This window comes from Mixophyes fleayi, chromosome 5, assembly GCF_038048845.1.
Source record: "Mixophyes fleayi isolate aMixFle1 chromosome 5, aMixFle1.hap1, whole genome shotgun sequence".
Taxonomy (NCBI): domain Eukaryota; kingdom Metazoa; phylum Chordata; class Amphibia; order Anura; family Limnodynastidae; genus Mixophyes; species Mixophyes fleayi.
This window is the reverse complement of record NC_134406.1, coordinates 33,499,925-33,525,652: the sequence shown is the minus strand read 5'-3', so window position 1 is coordinate 33,525,652 and position 25,728 is coordinate 33,499,925. Positions and strand designations below refer to the sequence as shown.

The following is a 25,728-nucleotide window of genomic DNA, read 5'->3' as shown; positions in this document are numbered from 1 at the left end:
CCAGATCTTCAGGTCTCTCCTCCTGGTTAGACGTGTTCCAGTACTGGCTCCTGAATCTCTGCTTTCTCATTGTGTTCCTGACTCAAAGGCGCTACCTAGCTCCACAGGATTCCACCAGCAGCTGCTGCTGCAGAACCTCTTTCTATTTGTGTTCCTGACTCAAAGGCGCTACCAAGCTCCACAGGATTTCACCAGCACCCACTGCTGCATAATTCAGCGCCTTCCATAAGGGTCTGTACCCAAACCCCTCAATAAAATGTGAATAAAGTGCAAAAAGTTTTAAGTGCTATTGTTAATAGAAAATAAAAGTGTCCAGTGGGGTTAAAACATTTTCTGGTCCAGCTAAAAGGCCAGGACCAAGAAATAAAAGGTGGTACAGGGTTAAGAAGTGCATTGTACTAGTGCCTTATTAAGCCTGTCCTTTCTGAGAGTGGTGTCTCCCTCCTACCAGGGCAAATACTACACTTGACCTTAGCCAAAAGGCAAAGAAGCGACATTTGTGGGCCCCAATGTACCAACCAATTGTGAAAAACTACCATTTATACACATAGGGATTTGACAGGAGCGCCTCTAAACTGCACCTCCTGCTACTATTATAGTTATGCCTTTGTTTGCATTCTTGCCTTGTGAATTAAACAAAGATCTTGCATCTATGAAACCTATATACAAGGGGATTATCATCATTTATTTATATAGCGCCAGCAAATTCAGTTGCACTTTACAATTGGCAACAGACATTAATAAACAATACTGGATAATACATACAGAGAGGTAAGAGGGCCCTGCTCGCAAACTTACAATCTATAGGAATCGTGTGTCCACACTAGTGTAGTGTAGCGAAGAAGATCGTGCAGCAATATCATACTAGCCAACTTTGGAGATCATCCCTCTGGGATATCTCATCCTAATCTCCGGGAGTATCATCCTAAATTATGTAGAGTGTGAATGGTAATTCACAGGGCATGCACCAACTGCAGGCAAAGGAGTTTCCAGCACTGCACCTGCTGGCAGTGATCCAAAGAGCTTTTTTTTAGGAAGGTGGGGGGTGGGGGGCTGCTTGGCACATCAGAAGCGCTAGGTATTCCTCCAACCTGTTGTGACCATGCACCAATTTCTGAGCTCCCTGCTTGAGTTTTCCAGATTACCTATGGGATAAAATAAATAAGCAGGTGTGATGTTTAAGCTATGATTAAAATAGAATTATATCCCTGCATCAGATCACTGAAACCAAGCACATCAGTTTGTCATTCAACGATTTACACTCAGTTGCAAACTTGTATTATCTATCTTGAACAAGCACCATAAACACAGAAGTGGGTATGCTGCCCTAATTAAAAATGGCTATAGTAGAGTTGGGTTGTAGGGGGTCATAGGTCAGGTAGAGGTGTGGTTAGGGAATAGACCTCAGCCGTCATCTCTATCACAAAGAAACCAGGCCATTGGTGGGAAGTCCGAGTGACGTAACGTAGAGGCGTGGTTCTCGTTTAAACTGGAGAAGCGGCGACGTTCTGTTTAGGTGCACAGACTGTTGGTTGTCCTGGTCTGTACCAGACAACATGGGGGTGGGGGACCCGGACAAGGGGGACTCGTCCCTGTACGGGGAGAAGACGTTCCAGGTCCCGCAGCCGCCGTCCATCGAGGACTTCACCATTGTGAAGCCCATTAGCCGTGGCGCTTTCGGGAAGGTGTATCTGGCTCGCAGGAAAAACAACAGCAGGCTCTTCGCTGTCAAAGTGAGTCTTACTGCATGAAGCAATAACGTATATTATATAGTTAGGCTACTCATGCCTCTTCAGCTGTTGTGGGACTACAAGTGTCAGCACACCCTATCTGTCTATCAGGGCATGTTGAGACTTGTCATCCCCCAGCAGCTTGTGTCTGTATCCTGTAATGATATATCCACCAACATAGGCCATTGATACTATTACCTAAAGTCTACAGCTGATGGAAACGTTTGAAAGAGTCCTTGCTTCTTCCAATATTCAGGGCAGTGTAGTTTCTAGACATACCTGTCTTCATGTAAATGTATGCAGAATATATGTACACCCAAGAAAACAATTCTGGTATGTTATTTATAGAGTCTACAAGCAGATCATGTTTAGTTGTGTTGTCTTTTAGACATGCTACTTTCAGGTGTTAAAGCCTTTCAAGTTTTTGTTTGTGTTTTAGTTGTTTTTCTTTGGAAAAAATAACAAATCTGCAAGCTAATGTACAAGGAATGTTAAGTGGGATACCTACATATGCAATAATAATAATGCATGGTGTTAAGCTGGGTACACACCTATGCAATTATCGTGGCAGATCACATGATAAACGACTGTTTGATCTGATATTGCAAGAGTGTGTATGCTCCCATGCTCATGTTTTATCATACCAAAGACCATTGCATTGTTTGATTTGGATTTATAACCCTCCTTAAAATCACAATCAGTGATTGAACGGTATCGGGTAAGTGTGTAGGCACTCAGGAATAGCAGAGTCACAATCTTTTCAGCAGATGGTTATTGAGTGATGTAGATCTCAGATCTGACAGTACATCATGTAGGTATATACACAAGAATCGGCATGATCATCAGGACTTTCAGTACTTGGTAAAATTGTTACAGAGATTGCATCTGAAGTAAGATGTATAGGTTTGTAGCCAGCTTTATGTTGTAGGTTTGTGATGGCTTTGTACCTCACTCTATAATGATTAACTGGTATAGTGCTAGTTGTGTGGCCCTGCATGACAGAATTGGGCCAATTGCCAGATATCCCTGATTTATTTTCCCCAAGCTTTATTGTATGCATCTAATGCCATACTTTGGGAAAAAAAGACAAGGCTGAATAAACACATTGTGTTGTCCCAGTAGCTCTTAAATAATGAATTTATCAACATTCTCTGATTTTAAAAATGCCATTGTAGCATAATGGATTATATGGCATTATGCACCCTTCACTGTAAATTTTAAGGAGGAGTCATGTGACCATATAAATGCACTAAACAGTAAAGGGCTTCTATACAGGTGAGGAATTCAAGTTTTTAATATGTAACAAAGCTTTCTAAAAAAAAAAACCACTAAATTGATAAGACTAGAATGTGTTATGTACATAGAAATTATTTACAGGAGTTTCTCCATATATTAACATAACTTTTTTGTAGATATGGAAGCCGCTGTTCCTCATACATGTTTGATTTAACTGCATGATATACATATGATATTGAGCATGCCTGGATCTGGGATAAGTATTTGGGGGGTATTCAATTGTTAGCGTTAACGGGAAAAAACAAGCGCTCAAAAAATATTACCGTTTATACGGTAATAGTGCGCGAGAAAAGCGTTAATACGGTAGTTTACTCACGGAATTTCAGCGGCGAGCTGAAATTGAGCGAGTAATTACCGTATTAACGCTAATATTTTTTGAGCGCTCGTTTTTCCCCGTTAACACTAACAATTGAATACCCCCCTTAGAATATACTTAACATTTTATCATGAAATGTGCATGTTTCCTACTTTTAATGGGGGGGGGGGGGGAATGTTACATGTTCAATAAACCCTGAGCTAATTTTCCTCCATTCCCAATAAAGTACTTTGGTGAGGGGCCCAAGGTAGGGGATTTATTTAAACTTAGAAATACCCTTTTGTGTAAACACATTTTTTTTTAATGATTACCAAACTATTTTGTGTTTTTCTTCTTACTACAAACCCTCATTAAAGGTGATTCATAGTCTGTCTGTGCCTGAGCTAAACAAAAAAGAGCAATGTTTGCTAATAGCAGTTTTATCACAGGTATTTTTTAGCAGGACCAAACCTTTGACAAAGCAATGTTATCTATTGCATATGTAGACCACCCTAAGGCAAGACACTTGAGTATATATACATGGATTATTTCTTTGTATGCTCGGGTAACTCTCTAGGCAAACTCCAGCAATGTACACAGACCAGTACAAACAGGGCATAGAATAATCATTACTATGTTAGGCTATATAATATTAAACCATTTTCAAAAATACCATAACCGTACACTTCACAGTATGTAAATGACAGTTTCATTTTCAATGTGTTGCCCACTTTGCTGTGATGTTTTCTATATTTATCATTCTGTGGCTGTTTTGAAATATTATTATCTTATATGGTACAGTTATAGTGAAAATAATTTTGGGTTCATGGGTAATGCAGTCATTCAGACTCTACTATAATTGTTCAAAGGATCTTCTTGTAGTAGTTCCTGCACATGTAATCTATAAACTAAATGAACAGAATCCTAAAATCATTGGTCAGATTTTTGAAGTTCTAGTATCACTTTGTTGATGCAATGTCCCTTCTAAATAGAGCAGCACCTACTTGTATTAATTGTAGAATGTGTGTATTTGTAAGTTAACCCATAGTGTTTCCTCATTTTTAGGTGGTGAAGAAGGCAGACATGATTAATAAGAACATGGTTCATCAGGTTCAAGCAGAGAGGGATGCTCTTGCTCTAAGTAAAAGCCCTTTTATTGTACATTTATACTATTCTCTTCAGTCCGCCAACAACATCTATTTGGTGAGTGGCTTACAAATCAATTAAAATACATTCAGGGATACCAACAACATTGCCTCTGATTGAAGGGGATTTTTTTTACTCCCTACAGCATATGACTAGTCAATGCGATTAATGGGATGTTTCGTTTTGTTTTGTTTTTATACTTCTTGTATGCTACTTTTCTAACTGAAAAGTATCATACAAAGGTTTTGAGAATGTTTTGGGGTTTTTTCTCTTTTTCTTTTGCAATGTTGAGGCTTTGAGTGTTTGATTTCTTTTTGTTGTGTTTCTATTTTAGCTACCATTATGGTGATACTGTAATTTATCTAAATTAAACAAAACAATATTTTCTTTGCTTGGTAAACAACAAATTCTCCCATATATCGAAGAGTAGTAATGTCAATGAAGTTATTTAGTTTTCATGATCATTAAGCCATTAAGTATTGTTATTTTTGGATCTAAAGTAAATACTCATTTACTTGTCATATCACATTCTCCGACGAGGTAAAAACCTAACTCTTCCATGTATGTATTATGTCTTTTTAGAAAAGTGAAAATAGTAGGATATTTTCATGTAAATATAATTTAGGGATAAACAGGGTTTCAGTGAAGTTGATCTTGTATACAGGCTTGACTACAAGATGATGTAACTGGACCTCGGATACAACAGATATGCTAAAATCTGTTGTATTGGAAAGACTTGTATCTAAAGGGTAAACGTCCTCACACAGGCACTCAGATCAAATATCCAGATCTGTCGGACTGGATTTATGCAGTTGAAAGACGAGTCCATACACTGTACATGGAATCATCTTCCAACCCCATTTAAAATGAGGCCTATTCAGCGTTTGGTGTGGGCCCAGATCAGCTGTCTTTTTGTTTCGGTACATAGGGCCATTTGTGGCTAACTGGGTCTAAAAAGACTTAACTGGCCATCGCAGGTTGTATAGACCTTTCATTCTGGGTACGTTTGTATATTTTCTTTTTTAAATGATGCCTTTACTACTTTTACACATCAGGTCATGGAATATCTCATTGGTGGAGATGTGAAGTCACTTTTGCACATTTATGGTTACTTTGATGAAGACATGGTGGTTAAGTACATCTCTGAGGTCGCACTGGCTCTTGATTATCTACACAGACATGGCATAATTCACAGGTAAATGCAATTCCATTTTCCTGCTGCTGTGCCTTACATTAACTTGTGTATAAAAAAGAAAAAAAAGTTGCATAACACCAGACTTGACAAAATACGATCACCATGGTGACTTGAAACCACAACCTGGCAGTCTACACACAGCACCCCGCCGTTCCGGGTCACACTGCATCTCTTCTGTCATGGCAGCAGACATTGTATTGTAATTGTATTCTAGATTTAGATGACCCTTAACTATAGCTGCCTACCTCTTATAAGCTTAATTGCCTATTTGAATCTAGTTTGACTCTAAGGGCTAGTCAACGTAGATGATTCTGTCCCAGGATCGGTTGCATGTCAAAGTTGTGTAAGACTAGGCTCTTAATAATGTAACCTATAGCCCAGCTAAGCATGCTGCGCTGTAACTCAATCAACAACAGGAATCTTGGCCTGTTACAATTCCTTTAGTCGGTCATGATGTAGCAAAACATCCATAATATCTTATACTTATAGATGAGGTATAAGTTTTTTGTGTAAATGTTTGATTCATATGTTCACTTTGTACTATATAATTTGGACTAATAAATTGCAGATTTCCACTTTTTGTGTTTTGTCACGCAGGGATTTGAAACCAGATAACATGCTGATTTCTAATGAGGGCCACATTAAACTAACAGACTTTGGCCTCTCCAAAGTCACTCTGAAGCGAGGTAAGAATGAATGCTATGGGCTGTAGCAACAACTCTAAGACCTTGCTTGAAGGATAAAGAACAGCTCTTACGCATACTGTGACATCACTGCCCCTGTGTATGAATCCACCAATCTGGAGTCTGTACAGAAATATGTGGAAAACCAGTCAAACAAGACCTGGCGTCTACACTATCCTTGAGTGGTGCAAGATAAGATTATCACAACACTTTAAGTCATGTCTGCATTCTTTAGAAACGGCTGCATACTGGATAGACTAGTTTAAATATAAATAATGTATTTAGCTCTTGTCCAAAAGTAACAAGAAAAGAAGGTGTTGCCCATCCAAACGGATTAGAACTGAACTATTATCTGTCTAGTCTAGATTAGACAATTGAAGCTGTTACCTATGAAAACTATTTTCACAAATGTTCCACATTGTAGTTAAAATTTTAATTGCACATTATGGTTCTTTTTCAGAATTTAAGGAGTATTTTTTTTTAATCTATTTTTAGAGTTAAATATGATCGATATTTTAACAACACCTTCAATGGCTAAGCCCAAGCAAGACTATTTCCGTACCCCAGGACAAGTTCTTTCTCTTATAAGCTCCCTGGGATTTGTAAGTATTTAATCTAGATGAAATGATGATAACCTTCAGACTGACTGTGTGTGTGTGTGTGAGAGGATTTATGTATGTAGATATCATCATCATCATTTATGTATATAGCGCCACTAATTCCTCAGCGCTGTACAGAGAACTCGCTCACATCAGTCCCTGCCCCATTGGGCTGACAGTCTAAATTCCCTAACACACACACACACACACACACACTCTCTCTTAACCTACCAGTATGTTTTTGGAGTGTGGGAGGAAACCAGAGCACCTGGAAGAAACCCACGCAAACACGGGGAGAACATACTAACTCCTCACAGATAAGGCCATGGTCGGAAATTGAACTCATGACCCTAGTGCTGTAAGGCAGAAGTGCTAACCACTTAGCCACCGTGCTCCCCAGATCTATATATAATCTCTCTATCTGTAATGTAAAAGTAGTCTTTTCTGTTTTGTGTTTGTTTGCTTGTTTGTTTTTTCCACCCTATCAAAATTAAAAAAAATAATTGCCAATGACAGCCTTGGGTTCTGGTGAAGGGATAAGCTCAAGTAAAATATTTCTGGCCACCTGTATAATTAAATCGGCATTCAGAACAACCGCGTGAGACAAGGCACCATTAGTGTAGCTGTACAGTAATCACTTATACTGTCAAATGTGGTCACCAACTGATGAATTTGCCATTCATCACAGATATCTAACTGTTTTTGGGGGCATGTACATGCTGCTGTTTGCTGCAAATTAAGCCTAAAACAACATAATCACAATGTGTATGGATAACTGTTTATAGTTTCTGGTCCCCTGATTGTACCAGCACTCAAAGGGAGCATTATGTACAGCTCAATGGGAAAGCATGGGCTTTCCTTTTGAGAACATAAAAAAAAAAAATGTGACTTCATCAGGGAATTTCTGTGGTGATGGGAAGCCCTTTGTGTTCTATGGGAGATGTCTCAAATCTCCACTGCCTATCGGCACTCATGGATTCATTGTAATTTGGCTGTAAGTGGCTGATGTGTTGTCTACACTCTGATCCAAATTACACTGAATCTACAAATGCTGGCAATAGACGCAACCTGTGATGTGTCCTAGTTGACGAAAAAAACTGATTTAATTTTAAATAAAGTAATCTATTTATAGGAGCATTTAGTTGCATCATACGTTTCATAAGGTACATATCTAGTATCTGTATACTCAGGAGAACTGGATAATTACATTTGGGGGCAATTTTTTTTTCTTTCTTGTTTCAGTAATTGAGTCCTAGTAACTTAGAGGAAGCAGCCTGTTAAATTTTACTAGGCTGCAAAAAGTTACAAAATAATTCTTGCTTAGATTGTCACATAGAAAAATCGTGAGTTGCGGTTACGAAGGTGTAAATTACCTCGCGTCTTGAAAGGGTTAACATGCACATTAAGGCCATTGACATTTACCCCAGCTGCCTGATGTAATTTAAGCGATTTAGTTATGAATGCTGCACTAGCTTATCTTATAGTTTAGTCTACAGTACTGTAACTCATGTATAATCATTGCTGGTTCACACCAGTTAAACTGTTTTCTCAATTATAAATAGTTAAAATGTTTCTCAGTAAATATTTTTTTTTCTTAATTTAGAACTCTCCAGTCCGAGGTAAGATTCAGGCTTGTCCCTCCTCGGTGACTCCAGGGCTTAAGGCTGCAGAGGAAAACTGCACGCCTCCTATTTTAATGAAAAATAAAGAAAAGTCAATGAAAGTCGCCAAGCTCCTCATATCATGTAAGTGTATACTGTCTTAGTCCCAAAATTGCCCCTTGTTGCAATCCAGTAGGAATTGCACTACTATATCATGTGCAATAATATGCATAAACTTCAATACAGGGGTAAAATATCCAGCTCCATATATACAATTAGGTACTGAATAGAAAATATATGTATGTATGTATGCTGCGCAGGGCTGGATGCTCCCCAGAGATGGAGCTGGGGGAAGATATCTGCCTCCATCCTAATCCGCATTCTCGTCCAACAACTTTGTGCCATGTTAAGATAACTTTAAATTACAAAATATAAAAAATCTAAGATCTTTTGCATATAACATAGAAGAGACTTTGGACTAGATTTACTAAACTGCAGGTTTGAAAAAGTGGAGATGTTGCCTATAGCAACCAATCAGATTCTAGTTATTTAGCACATTCTACAAGATGACAACTAGAATCTGATTGGATTCTATAGGCAACATCTCCACTTTTTCAATCCCGCAGTTTAGTAAATATGCCCCCTTGACTCCTGTTCATCTTACCTGTGAATGTGTTGGTCCTATACTAACCAAACCTCTGTTTGTCTGCATACTTTGTGATCACTTTGCTGACTTAGTATTTTCTGCTTTATTTTCAGGCCCTGAAGTTAAAACGTCTAGTCCTAGCATGCCGGTGAAATGCCTGACACCGAACCTTCTCAAATTCAGAGCACGACTTGGTACTTCTAGTGCTAGCAGTCAGTCCCATATGTGTTTATCAAGTATGGAGTCCGATTATTGCAGTAGTCCAAAATGGGAAAATGGCCAGGTTAGTAAAATACTCTAGTAGTAGATAGTGTAGGAACATCTGGCTGCATGTAAACGCTATATATTCTGTATATGATCCATGACTGTACTGGTTATTTCTAAGCATTCGCTCATAAGCTTTGTTTATATCCCTCACATGCGTGTGACTACTGATATTCACCAAAAGAGGGTGGAAAAATGAATAAACGCTTTCCCTCAAACACTTTTAGACTGCTTCATATTATTCTATTGTGACGGTTATATTCCTTAGTTTAAGGAAAATTAATACTTAAAAGCTTATACTAAGAGTGATAGTTTCGTTTATGGTGGGTTACTTATCTTTTTTTGCTTTTTCAACACCCTCCTTCTAGGATCCAGATGGACCACCGTTTTTGAGCTCCAGCCGATTAAAAAATAGCTTGTCAGATAAAGCATTGAGCAAAATCCAATTGGGAAAAGTTACCAAGTACATGAAGGATTTGGAGTCTGCTATCTCTCCAATTGCTTATCGTGAAAATGGCAGGAAGTTTGACATCCAGAACAATACTAACGAACTTAAGGACACTCCTATTGCTAGTATGAATACAAAAGGCTTGATCAGGAAATGTCTTTATGATCCTAACATGCATGAAGAGAAGGAAAATTTAGATGTGAGTGGATTGAATACATTGCCCATATCTCCTCCTGTATCTCATCCTTGGCTGCCAAGTTCCTCGTTGGATCCTTTAAAGTACAATGAAGATGAAATTGCCGAAAGATCAGGGCTCAAAAGAAATTTTTCATTAGTTGAAAGAAGTCCTGGACAAGACCTTGTGGAAAAGAAAAATAATTCCCAGTATAAGCGTGCCTTCACAATCTCAGATATCCCGCTCAATTCAAGTACAGGCTTAACTATGGAAATTGACTCACTCTTTCTTGCTGCTCTCCAAAAAGATGCTGAATGTGATGATAAACCAGAAAGTATGTTTGTCCCTGCTCCAATGACTCCAGAGAAAGTGTGCACTGAAAATCCAGTGGCCAAGAATTTGTTGTGTGAGCTAGATGAGCATAGTCCTAACTCTGGATCAGAGAACACTGGGGCTTGGAAACAAAGTCCAAATATGCACTCTGATTCCTCTCCTAATACATCTGTTACAAGCAATCCCCTGGATAAAGAGCTTTCTGATGTGGATAAAAGTATGAGCAAACTTTCTGTTGAGTTGCAGAGTGAGGCCAATGAGAGCTCATCTTTGGAGGACACAGCTGCTATATCCGAAATCGGAGAGCAAGGAGAGTGCAAGCACAGGAACCGCATTTTAACGGAAATGGACAATAATGCCTGGGCATCTCCAGCCACAACGAGAAAGCTGCCCAGTTCTACAAAGAGAGCCGTGGTGGTTTTTAGAAGTTACAGCAGCACCATTAACGCATCAAATCTCTCAGAACCTTCCCGAATCAGTATGGGTTCTGTGGACAAAATACCTTTCTCGCTAGGTTGTACTGGATCCTACCCAATGACTGCTACTCCAGCGCAAAAGGACAGAACATACAAGAATTACCAGGTATACATTTTCAAAACCACAAGTAAGGTTGTGTGTGTGTGTGTGTGTGTGTGTGTGTGTGTGTGTGTGTGTGTGTGTGTAATATATTTCAGTTATTGATTTAGTGCCATAAGTTTAGAGTAATGCATAGCAAAGTAAAGTGGCTCCCATATCTACAGTTAAATGCAGGTAGTGCTTGTTGTATTCTATACCCAAGAGCCAATCAGTCATTCACCTTTCGGGTGAAGGATACATCCATTGACAATCTAAAAATTTCACTACCACCTACATATTGTATTTTACTAACCTCTTCCCTCCCCTAGCAGTTTTATTTTTTTTTCCTGGACCTGCAGTTAGTCCTGGCTGGAAACCGAAGTGCCGGGGGGGGGGGGGGTGTCCTTATGAGCTGTGGGTGCAGAATTGATATTTCTGGCTTGGAGAGGGAGAGTAGTAAAATGTATCATGCATGTGGCTAGCAGGGCTAGTATTATTTCTCTGGAAAAAGTAGGCACATAATCTTAGGTTCTGTCTAGTACCGATTATATTAAAAACATTTTTTGGGTTTTGCACAGATTTGTTTCAATTAGGCCTGTAATACTGGTGATATATTTTCAGTTCTTATGTTTCTCTACAGGGTCAGGCAGATACTCCATACAGAACACCAAAGAGTGTGCGGAGGGGAGCGGCACAAGTTGAGAAGGAGAAAATTCTCGGAACACCGGATTACCTGGCACCAGAGCTGTTACTGGGGAAGTCGCACGGTAAGTTTCTCAATCCTTACTATTTTATTAACATAGTGCAAATGTGCTGCAAGTCACTGCAACCAGTTGAATATAAACAATAACGGCAGATATCTGGTTTCTATTGGTTACAGTTATTAAAGGTTAACACCATTCAAACATGGTTTAGACAAATGAAAATAATTTTGCTGATCACTACAAGTTAGTGGATTAACTCCTGATACTTAATATAGGACTTCTGCCTGAAGCGGTCTGATGGAATCTCAGAAACACACCAGTGGTGGAGGCCACAGTTTGTTCCCATGGTAACAGCTGTTAGAATGGAAGACTTGATATGAGAAAAAACATTCTACAAATGAATTACCCTTTTAGGTCTTGTTTTTCTTTGCTTTAGAGTTTCTAAATTTTGTATACATTACTTTCTTTACCCTTTGTAGTAGGAGGGGATGTGTTTTGGTTACATCCCTGTAACTTGTATTTTCTCTGTACACAGGATTCCTGGCATGTGGTAAGTTAAATATTGTGGCTTTGGTAGTGGGATGCTGCTTTAAACACAACGCCTAATAAGATCATACCTTTTTATCTATAGTTATATAGTGAAAGGAAATTAATCAATACAATACTCAGAACACACAATGTTTTAAATAAAATCTTTTGTCTGCCTTTACTATGCTGGAGGGCACTCGTTCACCCTGATAGAAGTATCTCGCACACACAGATTTTAATTCAACATTTATCAATTATGACTTTACAAGTTAATCACTAAGGACTTTTTTCCCACCAAATGTTAATCCAGTGGTTTATGCCTTTGACAACCTACTTTTATGATCTTGTGCCTCGTTAGTTTTGCTTGGATTTCCTTACCAATTGCCAAAGCACATTATTTTAGATATTGTTTTTCAGTACAGATAGGGGTTTATCTTGGTAACATATCAAACTATTATTTTGATTCTTTTGGTTTTTGTTTTGTTTTTTTATGTCCATTAGCTAAGGAAAAACAGATAAAACTTATATATTTACATTTTTCCCATGATTATTTGATAGTCATTCAGTCCTGAAGTCTGTGGTCAAAGTGACTGCCTACTGGTCCCAGAGCCCCTGCTTATATACAGTTAGTGATACAGTGAAAACAATACAGATGATTTGGCATGTTTCCATAGGTTCAGGCTTCAGGAAGGTCCAATGTAATGCAGGTCATTGGCCAGTTCAAACGATGCCATCCAAGGGTGGGGGTCAGCTCTCCAGAAGATGCATACTAATCTTCCCGCCGAGAACTAGTTCAAACTGGTCTATTAGCATTACACACACAATACCATACATGATCATTTATTTTCTATAATCCATATCTAGCATACGAAAGGTGCGATCCTTTCGGCGACAACCGGACATCTGCAGATAAGTAGGGGATTAGAATGATACCAGACATGATATGTTTCCTGTGATCTGAACCTTAGATCTCACTAACATGTATATAACATTATGATATTTCACCATAAACTCTGCTACTTTTTATTACAAATAACTGTTGCAACTAATTTTAGTATGAGCTAATTACATGTGTATGTGTTTGTGTAAATGCGTGTATAGGTGTTTGCACGTGTTGTGGTTGGATACGCTCCTCCACGCTGTAGCGTACTAGTCGCATAACTTCAGACATAGACAATCGGATTGTTAGACATTAATTTGAAATGACCATATCCAATTAGCTGACTTCGACACACAAGACACTGCAAAAAACTTTAATTGCAAAAATTTAACTTCTTAATAGTCTTCCCCCTAACCAGGCTATCAAATGTTTCCTTCAATACGTTCTACTGCTGCTCCACTTTGTCTGTCCTTACATTGGGTGCCTGCATTTTACCACATCAAACAAAACACTTCTATTAATCTAAAAAGCCATTAACAAAAATGCACCATCATAAATCTCTTCACTGGCCTCAAAATATTTTTCAACTCAACCTTTCCATTCTGCCCACGATGGCAACTCTCATCCACTACTGACTCCCATTTCCTGTTAGGGATTCAAAAATAAATAAATAAAATAAAAAATTCCAGGCTGTATCCACTGTGTGATTCCCTGAAAACTCAAATTTTAAGCAAACTTAACAAATTCCCAATCTTCTTAACCTCCATAGGCTATTGTAAACGATTCCCACCCCTTTCCCGCAGTTCCAACAACACTCTGACCCCCAAACCAACATTGCTGTGACTGGATCATTGCTCCACTAAGCACCTTCACCTGTTGATATCTAATTGAACCTCTATGCAATATTTTGCAAACTTCTATTTGCCTATATTTCCTAGTGACCTCCTCGCAATTAAGTCAAACAAAACTAGATTCATCTGGCACCAAACTTCAAGGCTTTTTGCAAGCTCTCTCCCACTTCCCCCACAAGAGCCTTGAGATCACACATCATGTGTCCTATTGGTTTTGAGGGTAGGCACCACCCAGAGTGTGTGTGTGTGTGTATATATATATATATATATAATGTGTTAACCCGTGCATGATACTCATGCATTCTAGTCAAATCAAGCTACTTAAGGTGTTAAAAAGGTTCTTGTCATGCATTTGGGCCATATCCCAGGCCTCAACCACCAACCACTCCCCACTGTCACCCCCGGCAACCACCAACCACTCCCAACTGTCACTTCTCCTTCAAGAAATATATATATATTTTTTTAAAATCTTTATAAATACTTTTAACAATTAACAAATTAAATTAACAAATTAAAAACATCTTAGTATACCAAATTTCAGCCCTTTCTGAATTTTTTTCCCCACACACACTAAGAATTTAGTAGGTCAGTGTATAACTCCGCCCAGCAGGTGGCACTGCAGCTTGGCTTTATTTTTTCTACACACACACACACAGACAGACTAACACATGCCACTAGACATTTATATTATAGATATCTATTTTATTCTCCCACTAGGGGCAGTTCTATAAATACTGTTCATTTAAGTTATATTATGTTTGAGTCTAACTTGCTGTTTCTGGATTTCCTTTCCATAAACACCATTTACTTATACCCTGATCAGACATCCTTCAGAGGGAAAGCAACCATACGATCTAATAAACTGAGATTAACTAAAATACAAGCCATGGACTCTAGTGAACCAGAGCCACTTGTAGCTGTGTTGTCTGCTTATTTCTTTATTCATGTTACTGGTTCAAGTACTCTCTTAACTCCCCTTGCTCATTATCATGTGTTTAATCTGTGATAACAGACAGTGCTGATCTATAAATGGTGCTAGACAAAGTCTTACATTTATTGATGTCTCCAAAAAGGGGGTTGTTTGAGATGAAACCACTTTAAGTGGCCTTTTAATATGTAAAAACTGGATCACTGTACAATAGGCAGTGGGTTTATTCCCACACTCCAAAAACATACTAGTAGGTTAATTTGCTGCTTTCAAAATTGACCCTCGTCTCTCTTTGTCTGTGTGTGTATGTGTTAGGGAATTTAGATTGTAAGCTCCAATGGGGCAGGGCTGATGTGAGTGAGTTCTCTGTACAGCGTTGCAGAATTAGTGGCGCTATATAAATAGCTGATGATGATTTGGTTTGTTCTGGAGTAAAGGGCACCAAAATAGGATGATCAGATTCTGAAAAACTTAAACGCCATTATTTGTAACACTTATGAACAATTGCAGCATTTTGTATTTTTAAAACCTAGATGATAATTGGATACAGTGTCCTACAGCTTGCCAGCAAATAACACAATCCTTCTTGGAAAAAGTATTTCTACACTGACTTCTTGCCACTGAGCTTTCTGGCTGCTACAAGTCCAAGTGGATTATCGCTTTGCAGGGCTAAGGTTCTGTTTACGTTTCCTCCATAGCGGGCTGTGATAGTGAACTGTGTACATGCTTTTTCATTGGCTATTCTAGAATTCGCTTGATTTTGCTGCATGTTATGCATGGGTTTAAGATGGTTTATAGTCTGTAATGCCTAAGCAAGTAGTAAAAGGGCCAGAAACCAATTTATTCAATTCCTGGCTTCACTATGTCTGGATAGTACTTCCTTTCAGTCACTGATGCAACCCCTGTTTAAAGAGAACTGATCTCTCCACGTTACACCATGGAAAATGACCCCTTCAGCCTATGAAAAGTTGTTTTTGTGTTTTTTTGTTTTGTTTTGTTTTTTTCAAATTTTTTGTTGCTTTTTGCATCAGACAACCATGTAAGTTTTAATTAGTCTGAAACATACAAGCAGAGTAATCATTCATATAATTTAGGTTTCTTAATAGGAACACCTTATCTTGAATTAAGGTGCAAGTGTAACCAACATAGGAGGGAGTAATTTAACAGCTGCTTACAGATGTTCTGTATTTGTACTGTTCATCTCTGATAGGGGAAATAAGACAGGAATTACACCTGTGAAAACAACTCCAGTTCAAAAAAATTGGCCAAGTCCAAATTGGTGGGCGTTGATGCTCTCCCTACTGTCAATTTAATTGGCCTAGTTACTTTCAAGTGAACAGAGCATATATTCTTGACGTCAAGTCTGTGATATAAGCCCTTTTTGCAGTGTGATTAAACTGTGCTGATCTCAGGAGATGTATATGGCATCTTGTGTAAGCACATATTTAGATGTAGACATGCTTTGGTGACCGTAGTTATAGTAATTAAACTCATATTACCAAAGCAACGTGCTTACATGATGTGGTTCTTATCTTTCCAAACCCTACTGTAAATTATATGGATATTCAAAGTAGTTCTGGGCCCATAAAAAGCTCAAGGCTTGTAGGCCAAGTGCTTCGACACAAGTCTGACATCCTGGCTTCTACTGTCTGGAATTGTCCGTGTAAGGTGCATTATTACTTGTGTAGGAATATTGCTGTAGAATACGTTAACTAGGAGTGATGTCAAGGAGGCTCCTATCTTTTTGGTTCTGTTCAGTTGCTCAACCAAATCGAGGTCAAGATTGATGCATGTCTTTCTACAGGCCCTGCTGTGGACTGGTGGGCCCTTGGAGTGTGTCTGTTTGAGTTTCTAACTGGCATTCCCCCATTTAATGATGAGACCCCGGCTCAAGTCTTTCAGAATATTTTGAAAAGAGGTATGTGCTGTATTTGTTTATGTTTTTATTTTGATAATTGTATGGCTCATTTCTGAAAATAGTGCTGATGTTGATTCAGAAGCTGGAACACAAATTCCAACTAATAAGAGAACTTGCAGTATGTCAATCTGGTAACTTCTTTGATGTAACTGCATATTATGGTTATTTTTTTTTATTATTATTTTTGGGTAATTTTAGACATTCCATGGCCAGAAGATGATGAAACCCTTTCAGTCAATTCTCACAGTGCAATTGATATTCTCCTCACACTCGATCACACAAAGAGAGCTGGATTAAAAGGTGAGCTATTGGGTACAGGGACTGACGTTACTGTTGCGGTTTCTGTGCCGAAAGTTCATGCAATAGGAGGTCGTGAGAGGTAGTATTTTTTTTAAATTGATGGTGTAGATTATAATTTAAAAGCATCAATATATTGCTGTACAATAAAGGAGACAAGCTTAGCAGCATACCATGATAACAAGATAATATTATACATTCACACAAGGTGAGAGAGCCTTACCCTGTAGAGGGGTTAATAAAAAAAAAATATTAATGAACCTGCAGGGAATAATGAAACTATAGACCCAGGTTTTCTATAAATAGAAAACTTAATGGAATCACTTTAAAAATAAATTTGACTATAGAGTGAAATAAATTGACAAGATCTCCTAGCAGTAAATTAATAGTGCCTTGGATCTTGTAGACGTACCTAGTGAATCTTTTTGACTTTGTAACTAAAGTGATCAGGGGGATCAGTGGATTTAGATTTTAGCCAGGCATTTGATACTGTATACCACAAGAAGCTCAAACTGAAAATCCTTAGGGGCATATTTAATTTTTTTTTTTTCCGCGCCGCGCAAAAACTATTACCGTTAATACGGTAATAGCTGAAATCCAGCGAGAAAATTACCGTATTAACGGTTTTTCCGCGCATGATTACCGTAATAACGGTAATCGTGCGCGGACCGCGAGATTTCCGGCGTTTCCGCCGAGAATTGAATATGCCCCTTAGATTTGACTTGAAAGAGATAAAGGTTTGACTAAATGACATATGTGTTGTAGTCAATAGTGTATGCTCAGATGAAGGGCTCGTTACCAGCATAGTATGTCAAGGATCCATCCTGGGTTATGCTTTGTTTAATGTATTCATTAGTAATATTTTAATCTAGAAGAGAAGATATGTCTTTTGCAGATGTTGCAAAGGTTTGTAACAGGGTTGTTACCCCAGAAGGGGTAACAACCCTGAGGAATAGAGACTAAGGTGTTTAATCTTACACTTAATACATCAAAATGTAAATAAGGCATGTGGACACAAAATATTAATAAATAGACGACTCCCACTCTTCCAAACATAAAAACAAACACAAAAAATATTAGTGTTTTTTTGTGGGGTTTTTTCCTGCCAAACTGTGTTCTATATGTATCTCAGATTGTATGTATTGTGTTCATGGTCTGTATAGTATCCGCCATGAAAGCTCTGTTTACTGTGATGCACAATAGAGCATTCCAGGTGTATTACGAGATGGGGTAAAACAGGAGATATGTCCTTTTGGCAGAAGGTACAGAGACTAGGGGGTAAATGTATCAAAGTCCGTTTTTTTTTTCATCTTGCGGGAGATCGGCGTCTTTGCAGCTAAAATTTAAATTTTAGCTGCAAAGACGCCGATCTCCTGTGAGATAAAAAAAAACGGACTTTGATACATTTACCCCTAGGGAAAAGATAAATGCCAAAATTTTGTGCAGTGTTTTGGATGCTTTGTAAATGGGTGGCAGAATTTTAGATCAGCTGCCAGTTACCCCCAGAATAAAGTGACTGGCTGATATGTAGCATAGATAAAGCCTATTTTAACACTCCTTTTTATATGTTCTTACGCAGATCTGAAGGTTAATGCTCTATTCCTTGGTATAGAATGGGATAACTTGCACAAGCAGCCAATGCCCTTCGTCCCACAGCCAGAAGATGAAACGGACACTACTTACTTCGAAGCCAGGAATAACGCTCAGAACCTCAAAGTGTCCGGGTTCAGTCTGTAGAAATCTGCCCCTGAACCTTTATTTCTTTTTATCATTCTCTGATGAGAGATTCCCCATATTTAATATTTAAAGGTTTTAACTCAACCAACTGTAAAGTTTTGCGATTTTTAACAAAATATGTGACTTCTCCTTCTCTTCAAATGTAAAAAAAAACCTGTTGAAAATAATTTAAAACAAATCTGGAATCAAGATCCATGTAAATATTTTCTGCTTTGTTTGACCAATGTCCTAAATCTATGCACCTTGCATTACATTAAGCTATGTATTACATTTGTAAATCTTAATGTAAAATAAAGTAATATAATGTTTTGAAATATTGTATTATTGCCATTGGTTTGCAAGTGGCCACAGTGCTCTGCAACACCAGACAGCACACAATATGGAGCACACATTAAACGGACATACAAGGTAGACAAAATAAATCCAGACATGAAATCAAAGGGTAGGAAGAGCCTTGTTTTTGAGAGCTAACAATCTAGTGTGAAAAGAGCTGAGACAGGACTAGTGTGTGTATCTCGGACAGTAGCAGAGGTATACCTATGTTAGTATAGGTGCAAATAAGAATGGTAAAAAGGTGGGTGTTTAAAGACTGAGTGAGAGTCTGATCATGCATGGTAGGAGGTTCCATAGGTGGGTAGTGGCACAGGAGAAGTCTTGTAGGCGGGAATGGGAGAGCGGGTGATGTAAGACAATACGAGGGAGAGTATTTTGAGATGAGGATTGAGATTTAGGAAAGCGTAGTGTTGAGAACTTACAGATGAGGGCGAGTTATGTATTCTGGAGAATATAGTGAGTCAGAGTAGAGATTTGCAGAATGAAGAAGCGAATGGAAGATCAGTGTTGCTGCAGCATTTAGGACCGATCAAAGCAGTGGAAGCAGTGGAAGCAGATGGAAGAGAGAAATGGCAGATAGGAGGAGGTTGCCATAGACAATTGGACAGATGGAGAGAGTGGATAAAACTTTTCTGATTTGCATCTTGGGTAAGAAAAGGGCATATTTGAGCTATATTTTATCTAGCTCTAGTAGAAATCATTTATTGAAAGTCTGTTATTGACAAACAATTTTTTTGATGGAACTCTCTTTGTGGAAATAAGAGTTGGGCCTGGGCAATGACTAGTCAGTCAATCCCTATGCCCTTTATAAATGGGGAGGTATCATGGTGGAGGCCTAATCCAAAATTTAAAATGAAGATATAACTGTTAATAAATAAATTATTCTCTGGAGGTGGGTTTAACTAACTATGTTAAATACATAAAAGGACACACACAGTTTCAGGAAGACAGTTTAGCATATGCATGCCACACACCTGACAGACAGCCATAACATTGGACATCTGATAACCCAATTTCCCTCCTACCATCAATCTAGGATAACTATAAGAATGTAAGTTGTTTTTGTGTTTTTTGTATATTTTTTTATTTTTATATATTTGTATAGATGCAGGGATATTGCTCTTGAAAGTGTTAATCTTGGCACTTAGCAAAGTAGACACAGACACTCCATGTAGCTTCGAGGACAACAAGCTGTAGGCATCTCTCAGACAATATGATACTTCAAAACATTTTTAATTCATATATCATGTTTTGAGAGGTCTTTGTGCCAGTCTAAACTACAGAAATCACATAGCCCCTTCACGGACTAATATTTCATACCCATATTTGGTATGGAACTGTGACTGTACTCATACCTTAGTTAATGTGAAATGATCTTTCTGCGACGCTTCTGGCAAGAGATATTGTATTTCTAATAAGTCCTGAGGAAAAAGTGCTTTACACTATCAGTTGTAAACACATTAGCATTCACACTGATTTTCTTTGGCTAACAACATGAGGGCAGGGGCAGGAGCCAAGGCAGAGAGTAAGGTTCTTGAAAAACCTCACACTCCAACCCTGACGGTACAGTATTTTAGGGCTCAATCTAAATGAGGGCTGTGTCCCCTTTTGGCTTTCCCCTCCAACATACAGATTATACTACGTAAGTGTTCTATTGTCTGTTGTTTTATTTTTTTCTTATTCCGTTTAATATGTAATTTATTGTATGTTTTTATCCTTGTTACTCTTAACAAATCCGTAATTTCATTCGATCTGTAACCAGTGTGATGGGTAAATGTAAGATTGAGTGCTGAAATCCTGCTTATCCCCTTGCAGTAACATCAAAGTAATCTAAGTGCATTCGTGACATATTTTAAACTGCAAGGGTGCCAATATTTTTGGCCACAACTGTAAGGTCAGGAAAAAAAACAATACTCAAGTTTGGTGGAGTACAAAGGAAAAAGATGGCCACGCTAAATGTATCTAAATTATCATTATAACAAAATCCATACTGTATTAAGCAGAAACCAGCACATAAAATCACAATGCATTTAAAAGGAGGATAAAACAAATCCCAAAGAAAACGTAACCTTGATCTGGAATCCTCTATAGCCACTCTCACGGTGAAACCTCAGTCACCCTAAGTCTAAGACATACCTAAAAATCCTCGCACTCAAAAGCAAACACCAACACATCCTATCATCCAAGACAGCTAACATCCTGCAGTGGCTCCGTCAGAGGTATTATGAGAGAGGGGATAAAGTGGACTCTCTTAGCCAGTTGTCTTAGATCCAAAAGAATACATAATAGAATAGTTGCAATACAGGACTCTGCTTATAACAGAATATACCACCCCAAATAATAGACCATTTTTGCAACTTTCAATCTAAATTTATATGATTTTCAGGCTGGCAAATCTAAAGATCTCTGTGACCGAATTAGACAATTTTTTGTGAAATGTCATCTCCCCATCTTTAACTAACCTACTTTAACATAGAAATAACTGCTGAAGAGCTTAAGATGACTATCAAGACCCTCAATAATGTTGCTGCTTTGGGTCTATACCAATTTATGGTTTAAAAGAAAAAAAAAAAAAAAATTACTAACAGTTCTCTCTTCCCCATGCTACTAGATGTATTTAATTCCTCTGGGGCAAGAAATTTGACGGGGCCATCACAAGAGCAATTATAGCGGTAATCCCTAAAGAGGATAAGGATCATAGCCAATGTGTGAGCTATAGGCCCATTTCCCTCTTAAATGTGGATCTCAAATTATTCGACAAAATATTAGCAACTAGTCTTGTGAAAGTAATATCCTCATTGGTCCATCCAGATTAAGTGGGTTCCTGAACCACCAGGCTGCAACCAACACTAGAAAAGACCGCCACTCAGGAAAAGCTTTCGACCGAGTTTCTTGGCCTTTCATGTGTGAAGTTCTTAACCCAGCTAGTAATCGAGGCCTAGTTTTTCTTCCTTCTGTTCCCAATTTGTAATGGCACCTCCTATTTTCCTTAATGCCGGAGCCACTTGCAGCCAGAATTCAGGTAAATCCCAAAATTTCTGGCATCGCAACTGGTTCTCAAGCTTCCAAACTTGCACTCTACGCAGACGACGACCTACTCATCCTTAAAAACCCTCATGTATCGATTCTGTCCCTAATGTCTGAGACTAGAAACTATGGCCTGCTATCAAACTTTAAGATGTACTCGGCTAAAACTGAGGCTCTTGCCCTCAACTTCCCTCCTGATATTCAACAACATTTGCAATCTACCTTCAAATTTAACTGGCTACCTCGGGAATGTAAATATTTCGGTTCGGCGACACTTTGCGGCCAATTAAAACCCCGTCTGGGAAAATGAGACACCATGTGGCCAATTGAAGTCCCAACATAGTGTCCATTGATTGAATTAAGAAAAAAAATGTTGGTCTCTTCTTTGTAATTTATTTATTAGATACGTTCCAATTGTTTCTCATAGATGAGTCAAATTGGACAAATCGGATAGTTTGTTGGGCAGGCTGAATAATTGTCAGTGTTTCTAATGACTGTCCACACAAGTGAGTGCCTATACAGGATTTAACACCCAGCCAAATCAAGACTTCAGACACACTATTTCAGGCCTGGCCAAATTGTGGCTCTCCATGTGTGGTGAAACTACAAGTCCCAGCATGCCCTGTCACCTATTGGCTGGCTATCTACTAACAAAGCATACTAGGGTTTGTAGTTTCACAACACCTGGAGAACCACAGGTTGACCAGCTCCCGCTGCACCTACTATATGGGCCAGTATGATTGCTGCATGTGCTGTTTTACTGTCTATCCCAAAAGTACCACTGCAAAGTGTCCACCACCAATTAGCTTTCGTCCCTTTATGGACTTTGAACACAGTATTGTCAATACTCTGACATGTAAAACCTGTATAAAGGAGATACCAGACACCAGCTGTACTTCTAATCAGATAATGTATTATTGCTTGGTCTCATGTACCGTCTCCTATGTGTGCAAGAAAACATTACAATAAACAATTCGGCCTTTAATTATTATCCATCAAATATTTCTTATTGTTGTCTTCTGAATGCTTTAAATCACCAATTTAAAAGCAAACATGTACCCTACTTTTAGGCAATAATATCTTGCCTATAGCAATGTCATTTATATTGGTGTTAGAATTTAAATGGACCATATCACAACTATTATTTAATTACAAGCTTAGGTCTTTTTTTTTTTAGTGGCCTAAAACAAATCCTTACTACTTGTTTAAAAAGACTAATAGAAATGTCATATATAGTATTAAGGCAAAAAAACAGTAATAACTATAATTCAAAAAAAATTGCCAGGTGTCCGTGTTGTGGCAGTACAATTACCTACATAATAATTACTCTAGATTAACCATTCACAAATGTAGGACAAGTGGATCATGTTTAGCCTTTCTCATACCGTATGTTCTGTGCAGCTACAATGATAAATTAAAGTAGACTGTAATCTGCACAACAAACACTGAAGTAACAAAGTCAGATGGGATTTCATACTGACCTACAGTATGTATTGTTCCAATATATTATATGGCACTTTAAAACATAGTTCATATTTTGGCAGGGAATACATCTACAATTAAATATATTGGTTTATTTTTAATCATCAAATGGTCAACTAAATAGCAACCAAGTTTGTTGGAGAAACTCTGTGTTTTGGGACATGTTGAATTAGTTCATGATGTTGGCAGGATTGGGGCAATCACATACAGATTGAGTTCATATCAGTAATTTATTCTAGATTTTAATAGAAAAATGTCATTACAGTCCCAGCAACATCATTACCTGTATACAGCGTGCTCATTCACCTTAAGAGATACTAGGTCCTTATCTCACTCATGTTTTAACTCCTCATATCTTATAATTTGGTATTGTCTGACAAGTGATTTATCCTTATTTGGGACTACTCCTTCGTAAACACAGCCTGACTGAGCTGGAGACCCAGGTCTGCTATATATGTATATGTATGTATATATATATATATATATATATATATATATATATATATATATATATATAACGTTACTCAGAAGTCTTTTCCTTTGGGAGAGGCATATTGTTCCCATGGAATCTCCCACACTTGACGTACTATTCTAACGATTCTCTGGCTCTACAAATGCTGATTAAACAATCGATGTGGCCAAATGAAGCTGAAACAGATGTCAAGAAGTGGATGTTCTAAGGTCACCATACACCCGTGTCAGGTGTGTAACACTGCCCATAGGATTGTGAAGCATGTCACATTACCCACAAGACTCTTTTTCTTTTGCAGTATTCAAGAGAAATATACACAATCACACAGCAATAAATGTAGTTTGGTCACAGGACATTGTCTAATTACTGTCATGTGCAAAACAATACGAGTTTTTGTTTCACATTTATAAGATGAAGCAAGGGTACAGAGATTATTGGGCACTTAATACAAACATTTTCTAACAATTTTAATGTAAGAGACCATTTGCCTTAGTGATTTGTGTTTAAGAAGTGTTGCAGAGTACCCATGAAGGATCAGATTCTGTTGACGACATGAATGGTGGAAAATAAATGCAGTGTGTAGCAGCACCAATTCCAATATTATTGTGTGTGTCATATATGGCCATAGTCACTCAACCATATATCTTTTGTGGCAGGAACCAACCACCTGATTGTGAGCATTACCACGCTTTTGGAGCGTATAAAGAGTACAGCTTTAGTTGAAAAATAACAGACTAGGTATTTGCCATCTTGGTTCAACACAAACCATCAATTGTTAAATCTGCATTATATTAACAATCTTAAAAGGCATAATTTGATCGTAGCTAAACACATGTTTGGGTAGTGTGCCATAGTGTCCTGCTATAATTTTTCCTTCTATCAAATTCTTCCACCAGTGACAGTAGCTGGTTTAGAGTGTTTCTGTGGCATTATTACAATCATCAACTGACAACTGTGAATTTGAGAGTTTGCAAATCAGAATGGTCATCAAGTCAAACATCAGTCCGATAATGATCAAATACATCCTCACCTTCAGCAAGGACAATGCTAAATTTACAATGGACATGTATACTTCTTGTTTGAACTGCCATCTGGATTGTCAGGAATTGTGTTTTTCTCCCAAAGGAGACGGATGACTTTCTATGCGTTGGATCAGAGACAATGTTTTAATCTTCATTCCCTGGTGACCTTGACAGTCGCTTTGTGCTTGCACTACGCACTGGCCCACTGCCATGCAATCTATAGCACTCTTCCAAAAATTCCAAACTAACTTTTCAACATGCTTTTATACAATGTATGACTTATAATTCTTGAACTACAGGTTGTTGTTTTTTTTTTGTTTTGTTTTTTTTGAAGTATGCTGGTATGGGTGATAGTTCAGTACCAGCAATGTCATGGCTGCCAATTTACTATCAGTTTCACTTGCTATAAAATTACTCTTTCCCTTACTGTAGAATTATTGTGTATGTGCTTCACAGATGCAATTGTTGGTTTTTTTTAAAAGGAGATGTAAGTTTGATGATGAACACATAAAAGGAGTGCATTCCCTATAGATAATTATTTAGGGATAACTCCTCTATGGTCCCTTGATTAGTATTGGTGATC

At 38.1% G+C, this 25,728-nt stretch overlaps 1 protein-coding gene across 1 annotated transcript; it reads left to right on the top strand.

The window, feature by feature from the left end:
* Positions 1–1,456: 1,456 nt before the first annotated feature.
* On the top strand, positions 1,457–19,123 carry MASTL (microtubule associated serine/threonine kinase like). The gene is made up of 12 exons (XM_075212001.1): positions 1,457–1,733; positions 4,387–4,524; positions 5,523–5,662; positions 6,260–6,348; positions 6,841–6,947; positions 8,548–8,689; positions 9,305–9,474; positions 9,824–10,993; positions 11,607–11,733; positions 16,662–16,775; positions 16,974–17,075; positions 18,652–19,123. The coding sequence occupies exons 1-12, from the start codon at positions 1,557–1,559 to the stop codon at positions 18,807–18,809; spliced, it is 2,634 nt and encodes an 877-aa protein (XP_075068102.1). The 5' UTR covers positions 1,457–1,556; the 3' UTR covers positions 18,810–19,123.
* The last annotated feature ends 6,605 nt before the right edge of the window (positions 19,124–25,728 follow it).